A 27,718-nucleotide genomic window follows, 5' to 3' on the forward strand; every position below is an offset into this window, starting at 1 on the left:
ATTGATACGGTTGGGTTTGAATCTCCATCTTTCTATTCATGTTTTTTTGTTGTTGTCCCTTCTGTTCTTTGTTCTTTTATTCCTCTTTTGCTGCCTTTTTTTTTTTTTTTTTTGTGGTACGCGGACCCCACACTGTTGTGGCCTCTCCCGTTGCAGAGCACAGGCTCCAGACATGCAGGCTCAGCGGCCATGGCTCACGGGCCTAGCCACTCTGCGGCATGTGGGATCTTCCCAGACTGGGGCACGAACCCATGTCCCCTGCATCGGCAGGCGGACTCTCAAACACTGTGCCACCAGGGAAGCCCTGCTGTCTTATTTTTAATTAATTATTTTTCATGATTTTATTTTTATACCTTTGGTTGGCTTTTTATCAAAATAACATTTTGTTGTTGTGTATTTTAGTAGTTGCTTTAGTGTTTGTAGTATAAATTTTTAATTCAGGAGTCAGGAATCTATAGTCACAGGCCAAATATGACCTGTTGATTTTTTTGTAAATTAAGTTTTATTGGGACACAACCACACCCATTTGTTTAGGTATTGTCTATGGTTGTTTTTGTGCTTCAGTGGCAGCATAATTGTATGGTCATTTTTTATTGGATGGTAGGTGTTATGAATTTAATTTTCTTGTACTCTAGATACTTGTGTTTTCTTATAAGTAGTATTTACCTTTGTTCTGGGATGCAGTTAACCTGTTGAGTCTTGCTTTTAACCTTTTTTATGTGGTACCAAAACAGAATTTAGGATTAATTTTTCCCAATACTGAAACATGACCCTTCTTAGTACTCTAACCAGCCTATCAATTATGAGATTTTTCACTCTCACTGTTTGGTACAGGACTTATCCTGGTCCTTTGTGAGTTCTGTGAATTCCTTTTAAAAAATCTTTTAGGGTTGTTCTTTTCCTAGGCTCAAGTAGTTTCTTTAGATCCATGATTGGGAATTCTTCATTGGATGACAGACATCCTGAAATTCACCTTGTTAGGTGATGGATATTTTTGTATTCCTATAATTATTATTGAACTTTGTTCTGGAATTTGTGTGGAACTAGTTTATTTCAGATTGTTAAACTGGACCAGAACAGTGTCTAATCGGGATGATTTTACACCACTGTGAAGCATCTGATTACTCTGTCCAGTGCCCTGTGAATTATGAGGTTTTCTCTTCTGTGTGGAGGTAATAGGAACTATTCCTGGCCCTGTGTGAGTTCCATGGATTAGTCCCTCTAATACTTCCATTGGTTATTATTCTGGCTCAGGTTTCCTCACTCACATGTGCTGAGCATTTCTCTGCTGAGTACTTGAGACAGACCATCTACATAACTCTACAGTTCTCTCTCTGTAATTCTCCCTTCTGTACTCTATCTTGTGAATTCTGTCCTTCTGGTCTCCCCACTCTCTCAGCTCCATCTCATCAACTCAGGAGCCTTCCAGGCTGTGGCCTGACTTTGCCCTCCTTGCATTGGTGCTTAAGAACTCTTTCCAGGTAGTGAGCTAGGACAGTTGTAGGGCTGTTTCCATCTCTCAATATTCACTGTCCTTTGTTGCCTGATGTCCAGTGTCTTGAAAAGTGTCATTTCATATATTTTGTCCTGTGTTTTAGTTGTTTCAGATGGGAAATTAAATCCTGTCTTTGTCTACCTCATTTTGTCTTGAAGCGGTAGTCTGGTAGTAGAATTTTAATTGGGTGATAGTGGTTCAACATTTCACTTCCAGAATTAAAATATGGGAAAACTACTCTTGATTCTCAGAATTCTAGAATTTGCTGTGAGAAAGGAGCATTGTGATTCTGGGATGCTAGCTAGTGCTTAAGTGGCTAAGACCTGTCTCCCTGTCTACCTCTACCTGTCTACCTCCAGTATAGAACATTCCATGCATGAACATAGACTGTGACCTTGGTATATTCTTTACTCTAGAACAGAGTTCAGTATGTGATAGGGTCTGTCTAGGACCCCCTTCCCAGAGTGTCTTTAAGGGACCTTATTAAAAGCTGGTTCCAAGACACAGAGGGACAATAGTATAACAAGTATTCATGATTTCTTGTGTTAGATTGTAGAAGTGTGAAGAATATGTTTGAGAAATTCTTACTTGTAGTTATTTCTAATTTTCTTTTAAACTCTTCAGACCTCCATTCTTGATGTGGGACTATCTAAACCCATACTAGCACAGAGATGCAGTCAGTAAGTTTTGATTCCTAAGTCTGGAATATTAGGTAAGAACAAGCATTTTAAATGCATTTCCCCAAAGACAATAAATTCATATATTCATTGAACAGGCTGCTAAGAAATGATTTAATGGTTACTTCTATAGACAGCTTATTAATAAGTTTTTATTGGTTATACTTCATGTGTATGTACAAAAAACTGCTATATCATCAAAAATGAGAACTTACTCTTTATGCCTTAGAAAAAGACTTTTAAAAATACATTTTTGTATTTGTTAAAGAAATTTATAATGTATGTCATATATATTTTAAAGGGAATGGCACCTCCCCAAATTTCTCTCCTCACAAACACACACACACACCTCTTAGATCATACCATATTTTGCTAATGTCAAGAAAATACAATGAGATGAATGGCTGAGAATTATAAAGCTTCCAGTTCTTCCAGAATTAATTTGTAGACTTAACAAAATTTCAAACAAAGTCCCAATAGGAATTCTTGTTTGAAATTGACAGATGATTTTATCAGCGTGCTTGGAAAAGTAAATAAGTGAAAAGAACTAAGACATTTTGAAAATAAAGATCACCATTTCCTTGCCCTACCTCTTGTTTAAAACTTTATAAAGCTACTGCTATAAGCAAACCATCACAGTCTCAACACAAGATTAGAAACATACTGTATAGTCCAGGAATATTCTGGTATATATGACTTACCATATATTATTATAATAGAGGAAGAATCACAAGTTAATGGCAAAGAGATTGATTGTTCAGTAAACCATATATGAGAAATTGGTTAGAAATTTCAGAAAGAAAAAAAAACATTTTAAATTGTTACCACTAACACATACAAAGATAAATCTTACTTACATTAAAGAACTAAATCTTGAAAACTTCTCATCCTAAAAGAAAATGCAACTGAATGTGTAGTTGACTATTGAATGGGGGTCTCCTAAATCATTAAAGTAATGAAGTAAAATCATACAGAAATTATATATAAATTTGACTACATAAAATTAAGAATTACTGAACATCAAAAACCAGCACAAAGTGGGGAAAATATTTACAAGTAATATGATGGAGGACTGACATTTTTAATATTTAAAGGGCCTGTACCAATTGAAAAAACAGTAAGTAAATAATGGAAGATAGGAAAAAACATTGCTGATAATTCACTAAAAAAATAGAAAGTCCACTAGACATGGAAAATTATATAGCCTAAGAATCAGAACAATTGATTACAGTTTTGTATATCAAATTAGAAAATATATTTTAAAAGGGTATACTCAATGCTATCATGGATGTGGTAAGACAAATGCTTTCATAAGCTGCTGATGGGAGTGTAAGTTATTGTAACCCTTTGACAAATAATTTTGTTCCGTATGTCGAGAGTCTTGGACTATTTATTCTCCTTGACTGCCTCGTATTTGCTTTCTTATTTCTCAGAAATCCATTTTAGGGAAATAACCATAAATATCAAAAATATATATGCATATTACAGAGTTATTTATAATAGTGAAAACTGGAAATAACCTAAATGAGCATTAGATAAATTATAGTAAATTAGTATGTTGAGATTGTACAGCTATTGACAACTCTTTATTAATAAGTTAAAGATATAGACGAATGCCTATAATATAATATTAAGTGGGGGAAAAGGAGGCCACTAAATAGTTTATGTAGTGTGATCTCAAATATGTTAAAACACACCTTCATACATACATACGTGAACGACTTGAAGAGCAGACAGAAAGACTAGCAGTCCTTACCTCACGGTGCTGGGGTTTTAGATGATTTTTATTTAGGGGGAGACTCAGGATAATTAGTGAATAGAAAAGCATTAATGGTAGTGAACCTGAAACTTAAAAAGTTGTAACATAACATATGGCAGAAGTGGCTTCTGGGGAAGAGGTAGTTCTTAGGGATAATTCTTTCTGAGTTCAAATCCTGCCTGCTTCTTACTGTGTTTTTCTAGGCAAGTTACTTTATCACTCTGAGTCTCCATATGTAAGGTGGTGATAATACCTACCTCATAGGGTTGTTTAGAAGATTGTAATAACATAATGAAAAGTGGCTGGCACGTGATAGTTACTTAATAAGTTTCTTATTTGTGTCCATCATGAAGCTTTCCTCAGAGACAATTTCATGACAAGTTAATATGCTTGTCATAAACTGTAAATTAAGCAGTTTTCTTCTTTTAGCGTTTGAAAGATTTTTGTTTAGGGTTTTCTTTTGTGTTAAGTTTCCATGAACGTTTTGATTAGCCTTCCTCAGAAGTGAAATAGGTAACATCTGTTTTTCTTCTTAATAAAATGCCAAGTGAAAATGATGTTCTTATACTTTTACCATTATAATATTCAAATGAATTCTTCTGAAACTTAGATAATGAACAATCGTTGTTTTTCTATAGATCATTTTAAAAAGTGGATGTAATATCAAAATTTATCTTTCATTGCTCATTCTCAGAAATTTTACTAGTACCTGAGTCTGCATAATATAATTCAGTGGCCATAATTCTAAGTGGGTAAGCCAGTTTTACGATTTTATGATATTTCATTAAAATTTTGAGGTTTCCTAATAATCTAGATATTTCTTTAATGAAAATAACCAATTTCTAGACAAGTTATTTGTTTTGCCAATTGGAAGCCCTTGATAAATCTTAACAATTACATCTAATGGTTGAGTAATGCCCAATTTTGTGTGTAAATTAACACTTACTTTTGAATGAATATAGACATAAACCTATAACAATAATACCTCATGGTTACACACATAGGATTTTACAATTTACAAAGTTTTTTTTTCCCACATAAACTAAGCTGACTCTTAAAACAACCTTGTTAAGTAGATGTAGCAGATACTATTATCCTTATTTTACAGATTTGGAAACTGAAGCCCCGAGGGCTAAGTGAAATGTCAAACATTACACTGCTAATTCTAATTCCAAGTCCAGTGTACTTTTCACTTCATCATAGCACCTGTGTTCCCAGGCAGAAAAAGATTGAGGAATTCAGTGCCTTTAAGTTCATGTATTCTACTAGCAGAAGAGTCCTGGAGCTACCCCTTAGGCCAGAGATTGGGTTTAGAACCGTGTTTAATATGAGTTACTAATTCTACAACTTATGTTGGTATAACTGAAGCTTTTAGGTTAGTAGAGCTGCTGAAAGCAAAATTCCTGAGAAGTGATAGTAGACAGTGAAAGAGAAAATAGTAGAAATAGTGGAATTACCAATGCTAAAACAAAATATCTAATATACTGCAAAGATCCTGAGAGCATCCCTATATAGTAGTGTACTAAATATAATAACCGAATTATGACATTAAGTTATTTTTAAAAAGGTAAATCCTGTGCAGTACATTCAGGGTAAAAAGATATGCAAGCTGCATAATATGTTTTAGGAATATCTACATTAAAATGGTTAATGTTGAAGAGAAGGATTTTTTTTTAAGTTTTCAGTATATTATTTATTTATTTATTTATTTTAATTAATTTATTTACTTTTATTTTTTGGCTGCGTTGGGTCTTCGTTGCTGCATGCAGGCTTTCTCATAGTTGCAGCGAGCGAGGGCTACTCTTCGCTGCGGTGCACAGACTTCTCATTATGGTGGCTTCTCTTGTTGCAGAGCATGAGCTTTAGGCACGCGGGCTTCAGGCACGTGGGCTTCAGTAGCTGCCGCACATGGGCTCAGTAGTTGTGGCTTGCGGGCTTTAGAGCGCAGGCACAGTGGTTGTGGCACACTGGCTTAGTTGCTCCATGGCATGTAGGATCTTCCCTGACCAGGGCTCCAACCTGTTTCCCCTGCATTGGCAGGCGGGTTCTTAACCACTGTGCCACCAGGGAAGTCTGAGTAGGATTCTTAAATAGTTTAGTTCCATCTATATACTTCTTTTATTTTCTTGTTTGCCTAGATTTGTCTGTTTACTGGTTTTTAAAGAAGAAAATTTAAATAAATACAACATTAAAAAAAACAAAATGGTAAATTATTATTTTATTCTAGGTTCTGTTTACAGAGGAAGATGTGAAATTCTACCTTGCAGAACTGGCCCTTGCTTTGGATCATCTGCACCGATTAGGAATTGTATATAGAGACCTGAAGCCAGAAAAGTAAAGCTATATTCTCTTTATGTATCCCTGTTACCAGTATTTCTATAACTACTTTTTTCTCCATTAAGTCTTTTACTTTAAAGATTATATGAAAATATACGTGAATTATACAGTTATATGAAACTTACTTTAAAAAGTAATCTTCATAAGATACCCATTGATTTTAAATTAGTCATTTCAAAATTTTCCAGTATATCAAATAGATATTGACCTCTTTTATGATGATTTTTATGTAAATGTTTTATGTAAAAATATTTTATCCCACGTTTTTGAATGTGAATTTTGATTTACAGCATTTTGCTTGATGAAATAGGACATATCAAGTTAACAGGTATGCAAATTTTCTTATTCTACCCTAAGCCTGTTTTATATTTTTTGTTATTTTAATATATATATTTGTCTAAGCCTGTTTTTTTCCCTCTTTCTTGATTTAATTTGCAGTTTGTTTATTTCTTTGGTGAACTAAAATTCATTTCAAGGGTAAATAAGATAACTCACAACATGCTCTAATTGTAATACCAAGAAATTATATGGTAGAGTCACTGTCCTCATTAAGAAATGACATTTGGTTTTCTAGGTAAAATCACATCATTTTTATTTCAGTCTAGGCTGAAAGATTTATCATAAGTAGTTATCACATTTGAAATATAGTGAATTATAAATTTCTGAACCAAGTGTTTCATAATAAGAGGTTCATTTTATTCTTTCTTTTGTAAAAACACATTTTATTTTACTTTATTTTGAATGTTGAGTGTTTACTGTATGTGAAACACTGCTAATTTTCACAGGACTCTTATGCATAAAATATCCTTATTATACCATTATAAAAGCCCTTTAATTTTCAAATAATTATAGACTCACAATAAGTTGCAAAATTAGTACCAAGAGGTCCTGTGCACCATCACCCAGCTTTCCCCAATGGTGACATTTTACAAAATTACAGTGCATTATCAAACCCAGGAAATTGATAGGTACAGTTACAACTAACTAGACTATATACTTTACTTGGCTTTCACCAGTTTTTGCACTTATTCATTTTTTTGTTTGTCTTTGTGTATATTTCCATGACATTTTATTCACATATGTAGAGTCAAATACCATCACCACAATCAATAAGCAAAACTGATCTACAACCACAAAAGAACTCTCCTGTGTTGCCCATTTATAGTCACCCTTCCCACCTTCCCTAAGTCCTGGCAACCACTTATCTGTTCTATATCTCTAAGTTTGTTATTTTAAGAATATGATATAATTGAACTGTACAGTAGTCACATACCTGGACATTTATCCTAGAGAAATACTTACATGCACACAAAATACCTAAACATGAATTTTCATAGCAGCTCTGCTTGTAATAGCCCAAGGCTGGAAATGTCCCAAATGTCCTTCAGAGAGTGAATGGATAAACAAACTGTGATACATCTATGCAATGGAATACTACCCAGCAATAAAAAGGAAATAACTCTTGATATATGCAGCAACTTGGATGGACTCAAGGGCATTGTGTTGAGTGAGCCAATCTCAAAAGGTTATTTATGTTTTATATAGATAGTAAATTCTGTATTTAATTATCAGAATGTTAAAACAGAGATTAAATGAAGATGTGGTCTTTACAGAGAATTTTGGACCAGTACACTTTAAAGGTAAGTTGCTTTAAATTCCTAAGTATACTACTTCAATGTAAAAATAAAATATGAAGTTGTTAACTTGAAAGCTCAAGTAAATGTGACAAAGTTCAAGTAAAGTTTAGTAAATATTTTTTGATTCATAGCCTGATCCTCTTTCTAATATATGAAAGAAGCAAAGCAGATTTAAAGAGATTCAAAGAGGACAAGCAAGAGAAATATGAAGAGAAGATTAGAGTTTTGAAATTTTATATAATACATAATTTTTATTTTACAACAATCAATCTTTAGTTGCAAAGCTAATTAGAGTTTAATTCTTTTCATTTTTCTTAATAAGTTATGCCTGTTTTGTCATGGGTGGGGAAAAAGTAGAATAAATTCTACCTATATCTCTCTTCTACATTAAGGTTAATTGGGTGAATAATGATGTCAACTTGTTTTATATTTAGCCTTATAATATGAATTCTGCTTTTACACCTTTTGGGCTTAAACTGGATGAGGAGTAAAGAGTAGTTAGAATCAATGTTAATTTATAAACAAGGTACACAAGGCCTGTGACAGGAAGAAACTGTGATTTATATATATTTTTAAACAATTTAATCTATTTTCCTTTAAAGTGACACCAATATTTCTTTAAAGAAAGTACACAATGATAAATATTAGATAATTTACAGTTTCATGATTATAACAGAATTCAAAGTCTTGTAATGAATAATAAATTTATGGATTTAACCTCACAACATTCCAGTAAGATTGGTTAAAGTGTGACCATTCATAGCAAGTGTTTTAAGACATTTCATTTTTTTTATTCTTCAATTTATTTTTCTTTTTATTCTTCCTTTCTTTTTCTTTTTCTTCCTTTCTTACCTGCTATGCCTTTTTCCTCCTTCCTTCCCTTCCTTTTTTCCCTCCTTCTCTTCCTATCTCCTTCCTTCCATTTTGAATACTATCATCGAGTACTATTTGCTCGATGAACTAAGGTTATTCTTTTGGTTTATTTGGTGAACTATGTTATTCATTTCTATCACAGCCTGTGGAATTTGTAGAGGAAGCACAGGTCACGTTGGCATCTTCTTAGAAGCAGACAGGAAGGTTCCACAGCTGTCTCTTCCTGAATTCAGTTTTCCTTGTTCAAGTTTGCATGCTTTGGCCAGTCTGGTAAATGTGCTGAGTCACGTGTAGTACTTCCTGTGAGCCCTTCAGGTTCTCATTTTAGGCAAAGGATCTAATTTCTCTGAGACATTAACTCAATTAACAACACAGTCCTGTAAATGAAAAGGCAGGAGAGGCCAGAACTGGGAATATAGTGTGAGGAGAGGGTGCTATTGATGTGGAGGGTCAGGGCATTTGGACAAGGATGGGTGTAAGAGTATCACAAACCTGGGTGGGAAAGGGAATCTGGAGTTGCCAGAATCACTTCTGAGGGACATAATTCAGAAGTAATTTTTATAAAGAGAGGGAAGATAAAATATACAGTGTCAGAAATTAAATCACACAGTACTTGAGCTGAATATTTAAGAAAAAATGTATACATAAGAAAATAGTTTTAAGTAATTTTTATGGCTCTCTGAAAATTAGTCACTGGAATTACTTTTACATGTAGTAGATACTCATAAAAGTGTTGTGTTTTGTACATGCTTTTAAAATTTAGAGTCTTTAAAAGAGTCATTTAAGGAAACAAAGGTATATCTCACTCCCCCGCCAAAAACCCTTTATATAGCTGATTTCTACATTTTCTTTTCAAATTAGTGGTTTGGAAAAACCACTGATTAACATATGTCTTATTTAATCTTGTAACTAACTCTTATTATTGTAACAATTTTTGTCAGTTGATTGCTGAGCAAATTCTAGTGTAAAATGTCAGTTTTGTCAGAAATAGTACAGCAAAGGACCTTTATGGAGTGGTGTAAATCTCTGAAAGGTAACAGAGGATAAGAAAATTCTCTTCCCTTCTTCCTTCTCTGTGGAATGGCCAAAGAAGCCAGTGTTCTTCTCTACAAGGTATGTTGTTATATTCAGCTGAACTGACCTCAGAGACTAGGCTTCATTAAATTTAATTTTGAAATGGAATTGCAGAGTTTAAAAGCCTTAGAATGTGGAGAAAGAGCATAGTACATTGAAAAGAATTTTAAAAATTATGTTGAAAATCAATGCCTTCAGTTATTATACAAGAATAAGTAATTTTAAAATGAAAATATTGAGTATGGTTAGAAAATCAGTTTCAAGGGGCCCTAAAATTAAGTATTAATATTGTATTTTATTTTAAAAGAGAAGTATAAGGCTTATAATTGTTTCATTTATAGAATTAAGGTATAATTTACATAGAGTAAAACTCATTGTTCAGATTCTCGTGATAATGGAACTAATTTGTATCTTGACTGCATCATTGTCATTATTGTGGTTGTGATGTTGTAATATAGCTTTGTAAGGTAATACCATGGGGGAGACTGGCTAAAGGGTAAATAGGATCTCTGTAGTATTTCACATAATTGCGTGTGAGTCTGCAGTTGCCTCAAAATACAAAAGTTTATTTTTTTAAGTTACTTTTTTGTGTATAGTTCTGCAAACTTTGACAAATGCATACAGTCAGCATCAAGATATAAAAAAGGTCCCTCACCCCCCAGAATTTCCCCATTATAAGTCAATTCTCCCTTTACCCCTTGAAAACCACCAATCTGCTTTCTGGCCCTATAGTTTTGCCTTTTCCACAAAATAATATAAATAGGAAGACAGTATATAGTCTTTTGAATCTGGCTTTATTTATTTAGTATAGTGCATTTGAGATTCATCTATATTGTTGTGTGTATCAGTAATTTCTTTTTTTATTGCTGAGTAGTATTCCATTTTATGGTGGTAACATGGTTTGTTTATCCAATCCCCAATTAAAGGACATTTGGGTTGTTTCCTGTTTTTGACAGTGACAAATAAAGCAACTAGAAATATTTTTGTACAGGTTTTATGTGAACATAAATTTTTATTTCACATCAGTAAATACCAAAGTGGTGGGATTGGTTGATCATATGGGAAGTGTGTATTTAACTTAATGAGAAACCTCCAAACTGTTTTCCAAAGTGCTTTTACCATTTTGCATACCCATCAGTGATGTATGAGAGTTCCAGTTGCTCTGCATCCATGCCATTACTTGGTATTGTCAGTATTTTTTTTTTAATTTTAGCTCTAGTTAATGGCATAGAGTAGTATCTCGCTGTGATTTTATTTTGCATTTCCCTAACAAATGATGACATTGAGCATCTTTTCATGTATTTCTTTGGAGAAGTGTCTGTTCAGGTTTTTTATCCATTAAAAAAATTGAATTGTTTGTTTTCTTATTACTAAATTTGAGTTTTTAAAAATATACTCTGAATACAAGTCCTTTATCTGATATGTGATTTTCAAATATTTTTTCCCAGTCTGTAGCTTCTTTTTAATTTTCTGAACAGTATATTTTGAAGAGCACTTTTTTTTTTTTTTTTTTTTTTTTTTTTTTTTTTTTTTTTGCTGTACGCGGGCCTCTCACTGCTGTGGCCTCTCCCGTTGCGGAGCACAGGCTCCGGACACACAGGCTCCACGGCCATGGCTCGCGGGCCCAGCCGCTGCGCGGCATGTGGGATCTTCCGGGATAGGGGCACGAACCCGTGTCCCCTGCATCGGCAGGCGGACTCTCAACCACTGCGCCACCAGGGAAGCCCTGAAGAGCACTTTTTGACTTTGATAAAATCCAGTTATCAACTTTTTTTATTTTATGGATTATACTTTTAAAATATATATATATATATATATATATATATATATATATATATAATTTATTTATTTATTTTTGTCTGCATTCGGTCTTTGTTGCTGCATGTGGGCTTTCTCTAGTTGTGGCAAGCGGGGGCTACTCTTCGTTGCAGTGCATGGGCTTCCACTGCAGTGGCTACTCTTGTTGCAGAGCATGGGCTCTAGGCGCACGGGCTTCAGTAGTTGTAGCATGTGGGCTTCAGTAGTTGTGGTTCACGGGTTCTAGAGCGCAGGCTCTGTAGTTGTGGTTCACAGGCTTAGTTGCTCCGCGGCATGTGGGATCTTACCAGACCAGGGCTCAAACTCATGTCCCCTGCATTGGCAGGGGGATTCTTAACCATTGCACCACCAAGAAAGCCCTGGATTATACTTTTGATGTTGTATCTAAGAAATCCTTGCCTCACCCAAGCTCACAAAGATTTTCTCCTATATTTCTTTTGGAAAGTTTGCAGTTTCTGGTTTTACACTTAGTTCTATGATTCATTTTGAATTAATGTTTATGAGGTATGGTATGAGGATGGATTTTTGTATATCAATATTCTATTATTCTGGCACCATTTGTTGAAAAGACTGACCTTTTCTCCATGGAATTGCTTTTACATCTTTGTCAGAAATCAGTTGGCTATATAAAGCCAGTTCTGTTATAATGCAAAACATATGATCTTAAAAATCACTGTACTATGCATAATTGCATAGTAAAAATATGACTTATGGAGAAAATGGAGTTAGTGGTTTAACACTAAAATATATAACCAGTGACAAATTAAAGAAAGATAGGAAGCTGTTAAAAATGATGGCATTGTTTTATATGTTCTACCTGATTAAGAATAGATAAATACTACAATAAATATGATACCTTACCTTGACAAAATCCTGAAATTTGCTTGTACAGTCGGCATCAGAAAGGTTGCAGTTTGTAAGTTATTGTGAAGTAGTGGGAGGTAAATTATCCAGAATTGGGAGTTCTAATACTACATGTGAACAGAAGTAGCTTGTAACACACATGATATGCTGAAATAGCTGGTAGATATTTGAGGTGTGTGCATGTATGTGTTTCTGCTTGGCTCAGTTCAACTAGGTGCAGTTTTCTAGTGTTTCACCTATTATTTCTTGTGGGCAAAATTGCACATAAACCAAGCTGAAATTTGAAATTCATGTTATATTTGCCAAGAAAACTCTAGTGTTAAATGTCAGTTTTGACAGAAATAGTATAGCAAAGGACGTTTGTGGAGTGGTATAAATCTCTGAAAGGTAAGAGTTAGGTATCAATTGCATTGGAACAAATTTGCAGTTTTAAAACAAGCATAGCAGAGCCGACTATATATGTCAGTCTATTCTTGGACACTGTTTTGTTGCATTCATATATGTATGTGTGTGTGTAGCCTTTCTTCAGTACAACACTGTCTTGATTACTATAGCTTTATAGTAAGTATTGCAGTCAGGTAGTGTGAGTCCTTGAATTTTCCTTTTTTATTCAAAATTGCTTTGGCTATTCTATTTCCTTTGTCTTTTTATATAAATTTTAAATTCAGCTTGTTAATTTTTACAGAAGAAATCTTGCTGGGATTTTTATTAATGTTTCATTGACTCTGTAGATCAGTTTAGGGAGAATTGACACCTTTAACAACATTGAATCTTCCAAATCATGACCAGTATCTCTCTCCATTTACTTAGATCTACTCTGATTCCTTTCATTGATGTTTATAGTTTTCAACATGCAGGTCTTGTATATACATACTTTGTATATTTATACCTGTGGATTTCATGAGGGATTTTTGGTGGTGTTATAAATAGTACTTTTAAAATTTCACCTTTCAATTTTTTATTGCTAGTATATAGAAATAAGATTGATTTTTATATATCAGTACCTTTAGCTCTTTGAAGACCATAAACAAATGGAAGTTCACCAAAATCAAAACAAAACTTGCTTTTTTAATATTTTAAAAAGTGCAAATTACTATCTTTTTTTGTCTTAGTCTGTTTTAAAAATTAGATCACTATGACAGTGTTGATTTAATTGTTGTCCTTTCAAAATTGTTGACCTTTCAAAATTGTTGAATCATATTCCTGTATAGACATGAAAACATGTATTTTGAGGATGAGGTTTAACTGAGCAATTTTAAATGCTCCAAAAGAGTATTATAAAATACAGGTTGCTTTCTATTACTGGTCTCTTAATGGTAAGGAGCTTTCTTAATGGTAATTGTAGGCCATCATGAGTAGGTTTAATTCATAGTTTAGTTTCTTTTCGTATTTTCTATTTTCTGAAGATCTTCAGATATGTTTTTGTGTAATATTGTTATTATAGATTTTGGACTCAGCAAGGAATCAGTAGATCAGGAAAAGAAGGCTTACTCATTTTGTGGTACAGTGGAGTATATGGCTCCTGAAGTAGTAAATAGAAGAGGTCATACCCAGAGTGCTGATTGGTGGTCATATGGTGTACTTATGGTAAGTAGTGTTTTTTTTTTAATTATGCCAATATACAATCAGTATTGTTTAGAATTTTAATCTGAGTGTTGGGATGTGTTAGGTGAGAATAGGGTTCTCAAGTTCATGACTGTTAAAAAACTTGATTGGCTAGCTGTTATACAATAAAAATTAGGGTTTTGGTGTTCTGATTTCTTTTAGTTGCTAGATTAAAAGGTAAATGGCAGCATTCTTTTATAAGTTATTCAAATTTAAAACTTAGATAAAGGCCTACCATATTTTATATTTCAGAATACTGTGTTTAGTAGTTACATGGTATTTTAACTAGGTATCACAGAATTTAGCACCTTATGGTATATTATCTTATTGTCACATTTTTTCAAGCATGTCCCTAGAAAGATTGTAAACCTCTTAAGGAGAGCAATCCTGTCTTCTACTACTTATAATCTCCCACAGTATCTAGCATAATGAGCATATGGACTGACTGATTTGGTATAAGATTAAGCATAGAATTTGTAGTATTAAGTAGGGTGATAAATGAATAGCTACTGAATCAGATACAGTTTTCTTTAGAAGCCTGATAATCCATTTTTGCCTATTTATCACTGAATTACCGTATGATGTATCAATATATTAAGTGGCTATTATAAGCCTGGGATTTGGTAAGGGCAGCAGGGTGGGAACAGACTAGAAGTACAATATTTGGCATTTTCCATGACCTAAGAAAGCATGCTATCTGGTTGGGGAAACAAATGGAATAGCTAAATAAACTGCCTGGAAATACCTTAGGAGTTCAGGCAAGAATTCATATAAGTTGATGTAAGAAAAGTGGAGGAGATAGAATTAAATTAAGCCCTAAAGGATGGTAAATTTCAAATAGCTGTGTGTCAAGAAGAATAGTATTGTGATAGTATTAGGAAAGACCTGGAGAACCAGTTTGACTAGAGTAGTAGTGGAGAATGAGGGTGAAGGTGGAGGAAATGAGGCTATAAGCCTATAAGGATTTGCACGCAATTCTCTGGGTGGTAGGAAACTTTTGTAGATTCTTGAACACGATGGTAATTAGAGAAAAAATGTATTTTAGGAAAATTAGCCTTGGTAGCATTATATAAATGGATTGCAAATGGAGGAAAGTAAAAGTAGGGAGACCAAGAATTTCTCCTTAGAAGACAGTTGTAAGATTACAGAATGAAAAAAAAAAAAGGAAATCTTAAAGACATTTCAAGGTAAGAAGTGGTTGACCTTAGTAACAGATTAAATGCCATAGATGAAGCAGAGGGGAAGGGTCAAAGATAGAGATACCTCTAAAACTTCAGGGGATCAAAAGAAAGGTAGTTCAATAGAAAATAGATAGCTGGGAAGGACAGCTGATTTTGAAAGTGGGGAAATAGTTTATTTTTAACACGTTGCATAGGTTACTGTGGGTTAGTTTTTAACCCCTTGATAGTAAGGAATTAGGAGAGGTCAGTGGAGAGAGCATCAGAATCATCTGAAGACCTTAAAAAACAACAACAACAGCAACAACAAAAAACTACTCTGCCAGCCAGCATATAGTTTATTTGAGGGGAAGGTGTGATTCCAATGTACTATCCTTCTCTTTTTCTTTTTGCTCTTGCCTTTCTACCTCTTAATACTCCAGTCCCCAGGAGAGAACCATTACTTTAGGTTTTGGGGGCAGGGGACTGGAGCTTGAGAGGGATGACCCCATACACCATACTTCCCTTTGTCTTCATTCCCTTTCTATGACTCCTACCCCTATCTCTTCAGGCTCCAGTTGAAAACCATTACTTTAGATTTGGAAGGGAAAACTGGGGATTGAGAAAGATTGAAACTGGAATCAATTTGAGAGTCATCAGTCATCAGGAGAGAGTTGAATGTATAAGCTAACTAAGGTTGTAAGTTCAAATAAATGAACAGAGGACTGAGGACAAAGCCATTATTGAATCTAAACTTAAGATTTAAATATTAGGGATATAAAAAACGTTTCTCTCTAGTGAGCTATAATGGTCTTCATTTTCAGATCTACTTTTTCTTTTAATACGATTATTTAATGTTCTAGTTATCCACATTTCAATTAACTCTCTTAGAGAAAAAGTTTTCATTATGCTGTGTACAACTGTCTCAAATTAAAATACATATATCAGTGTGTGGTGTGTGTATCTGTGTGTATAGCTTCTTGTTTGGTTTCTTTTTTTTTTTTCAAGGAGAGCAAAGGGAATGACAATGATTATCTTTCTTGAGCATATATGAATTTGAAATGGCTCAGTACTTATTTTTGCTTTCCTTTCATTGTTAAATGTTTGTTTTAAAAGCTTATCTTTGTTTTACAAGAAAATGCCTTGTGTCTATTTCCACATTACTTTGGTTTGGGGAATTTAGGATTGAAAACATGGTTTGTTACATTTGCTACAAATCACCTCTCATTTGGCCCATATACTATGGGGTACCAGAGGTGTATTTCCTTAAGCAACCTAGTTTTCTGGTCCTGTTTTGGCCTACTGTCATGTAGATCCTGCATGATTTGAAGATCATGTATTACAAGTCTGATTTTTTTCCTGAAGAATTTTATTGTAAATTCTAAGTTGTACTAAGTTGACTCGTGGTATTTTTTGTTTGTTTTAGTTTGAAATGCTTACTGGTACTCTGCCATTTCAAGGTAAAGACAGAAATGAGACCATGAATATGATATTAAAGTAAGTGTAAACATTTTTTTTTCTTTTGGGAAAAATTCCTTGCTTTCAGTTTTGAGAAACTTGTTATGGTTTTCATTTGACACAAAAGAACATTTTTCACACTGTCTCATTCCCTTCCACCATATAGGGGACATTATTTGCCATTGTGAAAGCATTCTTTAAAATTATTTTTGGGATTTATCAATTTAGAAGTATGGTTAGATTTAAATGAAATTTTCTGAAATCCTCTTTTCCAGAGCAAAACTTGGAATGCCTCAGTTTCTTAGTGCTGAAGCACAAAGTCTTCTAAGGATGTTATTCAAACGGAATCCAGCAAATAGATTGGGTATTGTTTATTTGCTTAGCTTTTATAACAATATACTACATGCTTTGGGAGGATAATTATAACTTTATGTTTTCTGGCCTAAGTTCATTTACTGCTGCTATGTGTTTATATGTAGAATTCTATGTTTTATGTATGCAAAAATTCCAGGAAACTCTGTTATATCCATCATTAAAAATGGAGTGGTCTAGTTATTCAGAAATTATTTCTAATATATATCATTATATCATATGAATGTCTCTTTTGACATAATTCACAGAATTCTCCCTTCTATAGGTAATCCTTTTAGATATTTGAAGATAATTATTTGGTTCCTTCCAATATTCATCAAGATAAATGTTATGTTTCCATAACTGCTCATTATTTGGCTACTTTCTAGTAACCTTTCCCTGGATCCAAATGTGATCGTATTATCCTGTTTATGTCCATGTGTTAAAATTTCGATGTCACTTTATTCATTGCATTTTTAATTTGGCCTATAGATATGAGATCATAAATTGAATTATGAAGAAAATGAAGGGACTTCCCTGGTGGCACAGTGGTTGAGAGTCCCCCTGCTGATGCAGGGGACACGGGTTCATGCCCCGGTCCAAGAAGGTCCCACATGCCACGGAGTGGCTGGGCCCTTGAGCCATGGCCACTGAGCCTGCGTGTCTGGAGCCTGTGCTCCACAACGGGAGAGATCACAACAGTGAGAGGTCCATGTACCGCAAAAAAAAAAAAAAAAAAAGAAAAAAAAAAGAAAATTGCTTAAATTTTAATGCTATGTTAGACATGATTTTTATTTGATTCAGAAGGCATTTTAGTATTTCATGATACCCTATGTGCTTCAGCATGAACGTCAGCTTTTTTTTATTACATTAAATTCAGAGGGCCAATTAATAAAACATCAGATAAGAAATTGTAAACTTTTCACTTCAGGGAATCTATGAAATGTGTGTACTCCTATTTAGATAATAGCCTGGAAGCCAGGTAAGCAGATTAAAAAAAATCAGACTGGTAAAAACATTCTTTCCATTTTTATAGGTTCAGAAGGAGTTGATGAAATCAAAAGACACCTTTTTTTTTCAAATATTGACTGGAATGTAAGTTCAGTAGAAAGTTCGTTACTGAGTACCTTTAATAAAGCAAAATCTCAAGAGTAAATGGTAATATATGGACTTTGCTCATAAACTTAATCCATTTGTTTTATGTTTAGTATGAGATTTTATTTACAGGTGTAGCATTTCATGCAATTACCTTGAACCTGTAGGTGTGTGGATGATATGTAGTAAAATTTGTTGCTAATTTGTCTTACCTGTTAAATATGGTTAATATTCTCCCCTATTCTAGGTTGGGGAATGTGGGGGAAAGAAGAGAAAGGAGAAGGGGGATGAATCATCGGACAGATTCTTATAGAAAAATGAATTCTAAAGAATCTAAGATGTTACTTAATTTCAAATGGTTCTTTGTCATGTATTAGAACAAATTAAATTTGTTAAGAAGTGAAAATCTTTGTATATAGGTATTTTACTAAATTTTGAGAGAACATGAAAACAGAAACATTGTGAAGTTCTGCAAAGTCATGTATTAGTTTTTTTTAAGTTGCAACTCCCAGACTAATGAGCTTTTCTTAGAAAATCTCACTTTTTCTTGTTGTTTACAACACAGCTTTATGTATTTTATGTACTATTAATCATCATAGGTAAGTGTTTTTGATTATTTAGTTCTGGCACTGGTATTGAAAATTATCCCAAAATAAAAAGTGTCTCTTTTGATTTCTAAGGCAGAGGTAGAGAGCCACTATTCACTGACCAAATTATTATTTCTTCTGGCTTGTAGAACAGGTTTCAGAAGTTAGCATTTGATTTATTTTTTATAGTTGTAAAACTGCAACACATTAATAGTATTAATAACCTGTAAGGCCACACAGTGAACATACTACATGGGAGTCTGCCCTTTGTCATATCTGTGTGCATCCCTCTTTCAGTGTCCTTGCATTCCCTTGTCATTTTTTTTTTCTAATGCTTCTCTGCTCTTCCTTTTTCTTTAACTAGAAAAAACTAGAAATTATTTTTCCATTATTTTATATCTAAACAGTTTGTTTATTCCTCTTAAATAATAAAAGAGTGGAATGTGTACATATTTAAATAAATGAAAATTACTTTAAAGTAATCCTCTATTAATTTTCCCTCACTGTGAGCTTTTAAAAAAGTAGATTTCCAAAAAACAGTTATGTTGTAAGATATTTTATATGTCTTTCAAAAACATAAATTTTAGGAAGTTAGATTGTTAGACAAGTTTAAATTTTTGAATTCCATAAAAAGAGCTCTAAACAGTGCATCTAATGCATATTTTTATGTGAAAACAAAATAGGTATAATACATATTTTTTGGAGATAGACTAATAATTTTGATATCCTAGAATGTTATTAGTTATTTCTTCATGGTAACATTGTGATATGTTCTGTATGGTTATTTTACCAGTGAGAATTCAAGTCAGTTTTTGAAATCCAAAACTGAACAGAATTATTCCTCGTGAATGTGACCTGTGGCATTGCTGCTGTGTTTCTTGGTCTCATTTGGTTCTGTACATTATCTCTCAAGTTTAGATGATACACAGAATTTGGTTAACAGGTTAGAATTTAGAATTTGGTTAACAGGTATCTGAAGCCTTCTGAAATTTCATTTATGAAATTTTGAGTCTTCTGTTAAGGACTGTGAATATCATGTTCTGCTTTAATAATTTTTCAAGTATTAATACGTTTCTGTGTTATTCTGTTATTTCTTCTAGAAATTATATAAGAGAGAAGTTCAGCCTCCTTTCAAACCGGCTTCTGGAAAACCAGATGATACTTTTTGTTTTGATCCTGAATTTACTGCAAAAACACCTAAAGGTAATGCATGTTTATGTGTAACATCTGGGCTTTTATTCAGTTAGATGGTTAAAAAAGTAAACTAGATTCTTAGGTAAAAACTAAAAGAATTGTAAGTTTGCAGAGGGTGGTTTGCCCTGTGTGTAAGTGTGGATCCTATATACAGCAATGCTTGGACACTTTTCAAGTAGAGGCTTTACACGGGAAATATTTACTAGGGAAGCAGAGACTAGAGCAAAGGGTGAACGTTTTCCTTTTTTCTTACTTTAAAAGTTTTTTGGCATGCTAATGCATTAGAGGATGGGAGTAAGAGGTAAGATATGAAATATATCACTCTGACTCTTATAGTTTAGAATTTAATGAGGTTTACTTTTATTGGCATCTGTTTCATACATTCATTCAACAAATATTGAATACCTACTATGTACTAAGCAGTGACGGTGCAGAAGTGAACAGAGCAGATAAAAATTATAATCTACATGGAGCTTGCATAATAGTATGGGGAAACAGATAATATAAAATAAATCAAATACCTAATATAGTATGTCTGATGATAACATTTAATGGTTTCCTTTATATTCAAAGAAATGTTGACATTTCATATCATAAAATTCTGTGTAGTTCTAATTAAACATAATTATTTGGACATTAGATTCTCCTGGTTTGCCAGCTAGTGCTAATGCTCATCAACTCTTCAAAGGATTCAGCTTTGTTGCAACTTCTATTGCAGAAGAATATAAAATCACTCCGATAACAAGTGCAAATGTATTACCAATTGTTCAGGTAAATTCCACTTAGATTATTCAGATTAGGGATAATTATTTCTTTCAGTTATTGCTAATGGATTTAGTGATTTTTAAATGATTTTAACTGCTTCATTTATCTCTGTATAATGAATTAAAGATGTCTCCATATGTTTTGGAAAAAAAACAGACAGTAATAACCTTTAATTATATTTATGTATTTATGTGATCTCTTTTGGCAAGAAAATGTAATGGGTGGTGTATTAGCTAGTTGATTTAATTATTGTATTGGCTTTGGGGATCTAGAAAGTCTACAATTTAGGGTCAGTTCAGAATCTGTGTAAACCATTTATAAATACTGATAAAACTTCTCTAGAATTATTCTTGATTTTAAAAGATTTAAGAAGAATGTATACTTAGGAGAGAAGATAAAAAATGTGAAACCATATCATTTTCTTTTGTATTTTACTTTTTAACACAAACAGATAAATGGAAATGCTGCACAATTTGGTGAAGCATATGAATTGAAAGAGGATATTGGTGTTGGCTCCTATTCTGTTTGCAAACGATGCATACATACTGCTACCAACATGGAATTTGCAGTGAAGGTATTGTCTCTGAGGCTAACTTTTTTGTTGTTTGTTCTATATGTGTAAGTTAAATTGCAGGTTAACTGACCGATAGTTTTTCAGTGGAGCAAGTGGAGAAAGCAAAGATAAAATGAGGAAAACCTCTTAAGACTTAATATTTTCATTTTGAATTTCTTTCCAAGACTTTATTTTGTTCAATAAAAAAAGACTTTATTTTGGAGGAACAGTGTGTTTCATGAATGTCTTGCTTTTTTTTTTTTTTTCTTTTTGTGGTATGCGGGCCTCTCACTGTTGTGGCCTCTCCCGTTGCGGAGCACAGGCTCCGGACGCGCAGGCCCAGCGGCCACGGCTCACGGGCCCAGCCGCTCCGCGGCATATGGGATCCTCCCAGACCGGGGCACGAACCCGTATCCCCTGCATCGGCAGGCGGACTCTCAACCACTGCGCCACCAGGGAGGCCCGAATGTCTTGCTTTTGAATAATTTTATTTTAATGTAGTATATTAAGATTGAGCAATTGTGACAATTACTGTCACATTTGGATCAAATTATCAGTATAATTTTAGTTAGATGGAATATAATGTTGAAGAAAGTGCTCTGCTTTTTATTATTTCAGTTATAGGAAAATTTTAAATATTAAAATAATGTGAGACACACATTACTCTTGAGTTTTATTATTTGCTTGAAAATATAACCAAATTGAAATTATGTCGTTCATTTTTAGACAAATAAAATATTTTTCCTCTGAGATTTTTCTTGTCTTATTTCTTAGATCATTGACAAAAGTAAAAGAGACCCCTCAGAAGAAATTGAAATTTTGATGCGCTATGGACAACACCCTAACATTATCACTTTAAAGGATGTAAGTATCTAAAATCTCTGTATCAGCTAAGTTAATGAAGTTATGACTTAGCACTTTATTTTCTTATTGAAACTTTTCATGTCCATGGTATGTTTACTTTCATGCCACAAAATCTTAAGACTCTTAAATTTGCCACTTCAGTTCTTTTTTCCCCTATGATTTTACACTACTACCCTTCTTATAAAACATCAGAAAGGAACTATGATGGTTGGTAAATGAGAGTGTCCTGATTACTTGAATGTATTCTAGATGTTAGCTACTTAACATTATCACCAGCAACATTTATTATTCTCTAGTACTACAAGTATAGAAGATACAGGAGATTGGTAATCTGCCAAATTTTAGGATATTTTACTTTCTTGATTGTACAGCAATTGGCTGTAGCACTGTGGAGTGTTGCTTGGCTGAAATAGTATTAGTCTACTTTTTTTAAAGTGAACATATGACTCATATTAATAGATGTTACTAAATGCTGACTTTTTATGTAAAGAAAATAATGCTCTTTCCTCTGTAGAAAAGGCAGACAAATAAACCATCACCTTGATCAGTTTGCTTCAGATAATATGATATGCATTTTGATTTATAATCCTTAAATAGTATTTTATATATATGTAAATGTATGTATGTGTGTGGATAGATAGATATATGTCTACACATATGTGTTTGTATGTGTAGATGTAGATATCACATGCTCTGAATAAAAGGGTGTACATATTTTTAATATATTCTCCTTGATACGGTATTTGAAGTCAACAAATATTGAAGACACCAAGTCAGATAAAAGACTATGGGGAAGATATTTAAAAAAAAACAAATAATATATTTACTTCCAGAAGGAAGCTTACTATCATTAAGGAAGGAAAGTGCCTATAATACAGTAACAAAATGAGACAGATGCCATTTGAGAGGCACAAAGTTCTATTTTTCCATTTATATTATTTGATGAAGTATAACAGAAAACTTCAAAAGTTAATATAATTATATGTTTAACATGGTCTCACAGAATGGTGTAAGAGTCCATTTAGCCAGTTTAACCTTCAGTAGAGCCTGCACTATATTAATACTAAAGGAATAATATATATTTTTTAACACTAGAGGCTCATTAGAAAAGCAAAGTAAATATAATTTAAAACATTTCAGAATTATAACTATAAATAATATCATTTAAAAATGTGTTCTTTTTTAGGTTTATGATGATGGTAGATATGTTTACCTTGTTACGGATTTGATGAAAGGAGGAGAGCTACTTGACCGTATTCTCAAACAAAAATGTTTTTCAGAACGGGAAGCTAGAGATGTACTGTTTATAATAACTAACACAGTTGACTATCTTCATTGTCAAGGAGTAAGTTGTAATTATATTCTACCTTTTAATTCTGGGGCTTATATCTTCACAAAATAATATATAGGATATGACACCTAAAATGAATTACTTTTTCTATCATGTATTTTTATACAGAATAGCATAATAAAATTCATAATGTAGTGAAGGTTATAGAATTAGGAAATTGGATAATACCTTATTAATTTTCTTCACTCTACTTGTTAGCCCTAATTTAATAGCATATTAGTTTTAAAAGTGGTTTGAATTATATAAATATATCTAACCTTGACTTTTAAATTATTAAACCTAATCAAACTTAAAAGTGAAACATAAAAAAGTTATCCAAGGACATGTTGTGAATATTATTCAAATTATACTATGCCTAACATATAAAGTTCTGGCAAGACTGCATATCTTGATTGTTACCAGCCCCTCCCCCAATACAGTAAGAAATTTGGATTCTAAACATTTGAAGTATTACTATATTGAAATTTCTAGTGGAGGTGCAGGCCTGTTATTTTGCTTCCTATCTCTTCATAAAGAAAGCAAATGAACTGAGTTATCAAAACAAGGTCACTTTTATTATATATATAGCTAAACAAGAAAACAAAGTCACAAATAATTTAAAAATGTAAGTTTGTATAGTTGTAGTAGTAGATATGTACCCACTTACGTATAAACAATAAAACAATGAACGACTCAGAAATGACATAATGAAAATTCTACAGGAACCAGAACTCATTTTTGAGTGTGGTTTTATAGAGTACATTTTCAGCATTTTGAAATGTAAATTGTATAATGCTAAAGGAGTAGTTCTATAATAATTTACTTCCTTGATTGTCTTTATCAACACACTCTAAAATAAAGGATGGCCAGAATTTTTGAGAAGAAGAAAATGATAAACATCTTTTCTTTTGTTTATTATTTTATAAACTAAACAATACATCAATTAAGTAAATTAATGACAGACATGTGTTGAGCATTTCTACATGCCAGACATTGTAAAAGGTATTGCAGATTCAACCATGGGTTTTAGTCGTGATCCTTGTCTTGAAAGACCTTTTAATGTAGTAAACTACTGATTAAAAATAGGACTAGATTGAATGAAGTGGATAGTGTATCAGAAAGAAAATCATCACATAGAGAATTTCAGAATATTTTCTATTTCTAGCATTTCATTTGGTTCTTACTGTTTCTGTTTTTCTGCCGAGTTTTCATGCATTGAAAGCATTTTGTTTTACTTCACTGAAGATAGATATAATAGCTATTTTATTTTTTTTATTTATCTTATATTTATTTAGTCTTGTGAATTTTGAACAAAGGCATTTTGATGAGCTATAATTGACATATAACATTGTGTACATTTAAGGTATACATGTTGATTTGGGACATTTATATACTACAGTATGATTACCACCATAGCATTACCTAGCGCATCTATCATATCACAATAATAGCCACTTTAAAATGCTTTCTGTTAGGTCCAACATGGTTTATATTGGAGATGGAATTGATTTTCTTTTTTCTTGAAACTGTGTTCCATTTTTTGGGGGGAGGGGTTATTTGTATATCAGATAATTTTGGATTGTGTACTGCACATTTGTGTATTAACTTATGGAGATTTATTATATTCTGTTACTTTTCTCCAGTGATTATTTTGTTTTGTTTTGTTTTGTTTTGTTTTGTTTTGTTTTCTGTGGGTAATTTTCTTAGAAGGGTTTGTGCTGAAAACACTGCTTTTTGAGCAGCAGCTGTGGTCTCTGTCTATATCTTTTGTCTTTATGAATTACTTTGAGCCTCCTCTACACATTTTTGATTCAAAGGTCAGTTTTGGCTCTTTCCCTTACTGTATTCCTCCAAGCAGCATTCACGGCTTCCCAGCATTTCTTTTCTGGTCCTCCAGGTCAGAAAGACAGTGGCCTTTTCTTCATGTCTTTACTACCACAGTGTGCCCTAGGGGCTGTACTAAGCTCTAGGCTGAAAGCCACTGATATGGGAAACTACTCATGCAGCTTCCTCCTTCAACCAAGTATGTACTCCCCACCAGAGTCTTGTCTCCTTTTGCTCATTCTCCAGTACCTTCAAGGTGGTTGATTTTTCTACTCAGGTTTTATAGTTGTTTACCGTGGGGAGGGGGTATTGAGTAGGGTCTTAGTCCATTATATCTACAAGTGGAACTGATAATTGAGTTTTGAGATTAGAAGTGGTTAACAAAACTGGTGGCTTGATAAAAACTGGCACATCTGTCTGATAGAGATAATTTTGTCTGTGTACTTCAGGTTGTCAGGGCCATCATGGTTTGAGAAAGTATCATTTTCAAAATGTTATTATTGAGGCATTTCCTTTTCCTGGAAATATATTAACTTACAATGTTTTATTCCACAGATATTTAGTTAGCTATAGAAATATAAAGCTTTTTTTTAATGTTCAAGGTTGTTCATCGTGATCTTAAACCCAGTAATATTTTATACATGGATGAATCAGCCAACGCAGACTCCATTAGAATCTGTGATTTTGGGTTTGCAAAACAACTTCGAGGAGAAAATGGACTTCTCTTAACTCCATGCTACACTGCAAACTTTGTGGCACCTGAGGTATTCTTTAAAACTTCAGTATTTGCCTTTCATTCTTTTCCTTTAGTTAAATGTATTTGATATCATGTATATGTTATGGTAGGTAGGTAAAAACTGAGTTATCTTATCCTTTCCCAGCTATAAAGCTCTTTAAGTCATTGAATTCTGATAACTCCCCATATAAATATTCAGACCAATAACTAGCATCTGAAACCAACCTGAATGTAATAATCAGATTATTCTATTCTGTTGGGTTACATAGTGGTTTCAGAATCATATCTTTTTAGAGCAGGGCAGAGAGTGAAGATAACCTCACCTTAAACATATTAAATATTCTAAAGGAGGAAACTGAGGTTCAAAGTACATAATATCAGCATTCACTGAGTAACAAAGCCAGGATAGATTTTCAGATATTTTGGTTTGTGCTGAACATGAGATGATTTATATTGTTTAGCATTATACATAACACGGGCAATGTCATCCCTGATTATCTTTAAGATCTTCTAATTCATGGAGAAAGCAGATTCACAAGGTTTTTTATAAGCAGTAGGGTTTTTCTTGGCAAATAACATTCATATGTAGATCTTAGAGAGAAGAGACAGGAAAGGTGATGATGTGGAAGTCAAGGGGTGCACGTTTCACATTTGGCAAGCTCCAGCAGTCTGTCCGTTCTGGTAATGGGGATGGGAGCTTTGACAGTAGCAACTCCCACAGCAGTGAAAGTATGGGTGATGAAAAATGAATCAGGGATGGCATTGGTCATATAGATTCTTTATAAGTTTTCTTTGTAAAAGTCAAGAACTCTTCTTATATGTTATGAATAATGCTAAGTCATATGAATTATCAGATGTTTAACACAAATCAAAATACACAGATATCCTCAAGTTAGAAAAATTGAATTTTCTAAGTCAGAAGAAGAATAAAATAATTTAAGGATGAATTCCTATCTCATGTGCATTTTTTTTTATTTTTTTGCATTAAATACTAGTCCTTTATGGATAATATTGCACATCAGATATAATACAAGATACAGCATATTTCTTGTGTTGAAATATCAACAAATCTGTATTTTAATGTAGCTATTAGAAAAAAAATATTTCTAGTGATGAAAATAGAAACATAGAATAGGAAAATAACTTTGTATTAGTGAAAAGTTCCCATGTTAAAATTTATTAAATCTTCCTTTAAGATGTTAATGTTGAGGAAGAAGTATAACACCTGCTTTACAGGGTTTTTATGATAAGATTTGCCCTGTAAAAATTATGTATGTATGCAGAGAATGTGCTTTAATCTATATTTTAATTATATTCATAGAATAATTAATGTACACATTTTTATCACATTAAAATATATAGAAACTGTATTTCCCACAACAAAAATTGGGATGCATGCATGATCCAAGAAGGGGTTATTGTACTGCCCCCAGGTGTAAGAGATATCTTAGACATTAAAAAAAAAAAAAAAAAAAAAAAAGCTTTTCTAGGGCATTTTAATGGTTTTATAGAATAGGAAGAGAGAAGTTTGAGATTAAGCCTCTTCTGTTAAATATAGGGTTACTGTATATTTCTCATTTCATTAAAATGAAAAATATACAGTATGTCTGTGTTTAGATTAATGGTTAGGTAAACATTTTTAGATTATTGTCTAGGTAAATATTT

At 33.0% G+C, this 27,718-nt stretch overlaps 1 protein-coding gene across 3 annotated transcripts in view; it reads left to right on the forward strand.

The window, feature by feature from the left end:
- RPS6KA6 (ribosomal protein S6 kinase A6) overlaps window positions 1-27,718 on the forward strand; it is a gene marked incomplete at both ends in the record, with an annotated part of 161,943 nt that overhangs the window by 93,772 nt on the left and 40,453 nt on the right. For all 3 annotated transcript variants that reach the window (XM_081221584.1, XM_081221586.1, XM_081221585.1), the window contains 12 exons: window positions 6,159-6,265; window positions 6,559-6,596; window positions 13,979-14,121; window positions 16,723-16,793; window positions 17,030-17,118; window positions 18,142-18,200; window positions 19,888-19,990; window positions 20,622-20,752; window positions 21,198-21,320; window positions 22,074-22,163; window positions 23,350-23,508; window positions 25,920-26,081. In XM_081221584.1, coding sequence (XP_081077710.1) covers window positions 6,159-6,265; window positions 6,559-6,596; window positions 13,979-14,121; window positions 16,723-16,793; window positions 17,030-17,118; window positions 18,142-18,200; window positions 19,888-19,990; window positions 20,622-20,752; window positions 21,198-21,320; window positions 22,074-22,163; window positions 23,350-23,508; window positions 25,920-26,081 — 1,275 coding nt within the window. The remainder of the gene's footprint in view (window positions 1-6,158; window positions 6,266-6,558; window positions 6,597-13,978; window positions 14,122-16,722; window positions 16,794-17,029; window positions 17,119-18,141; window positions 18,201-19,887; window positions 19,991-20,621; window positions 20,753-21,197; window positions 21,321-22,073; window positions 22,164-23,349; window positions 23,509-25,919; window positions 26,082-27,718) is intronic.

The sequence above is a fragment of the Mesoplodon bidens genome (genome assembly GCF_964165515.1).
Source record: "Mesoplodon bidens genome assembly, chromosome: X".
Classification (NCBI taxonomy): Eukaryota; Metazoa; Chordata; class Mammalia; order Artiodactyla; family Ziphiidae; genus Mesoplodon; species Mesoplodon bidens.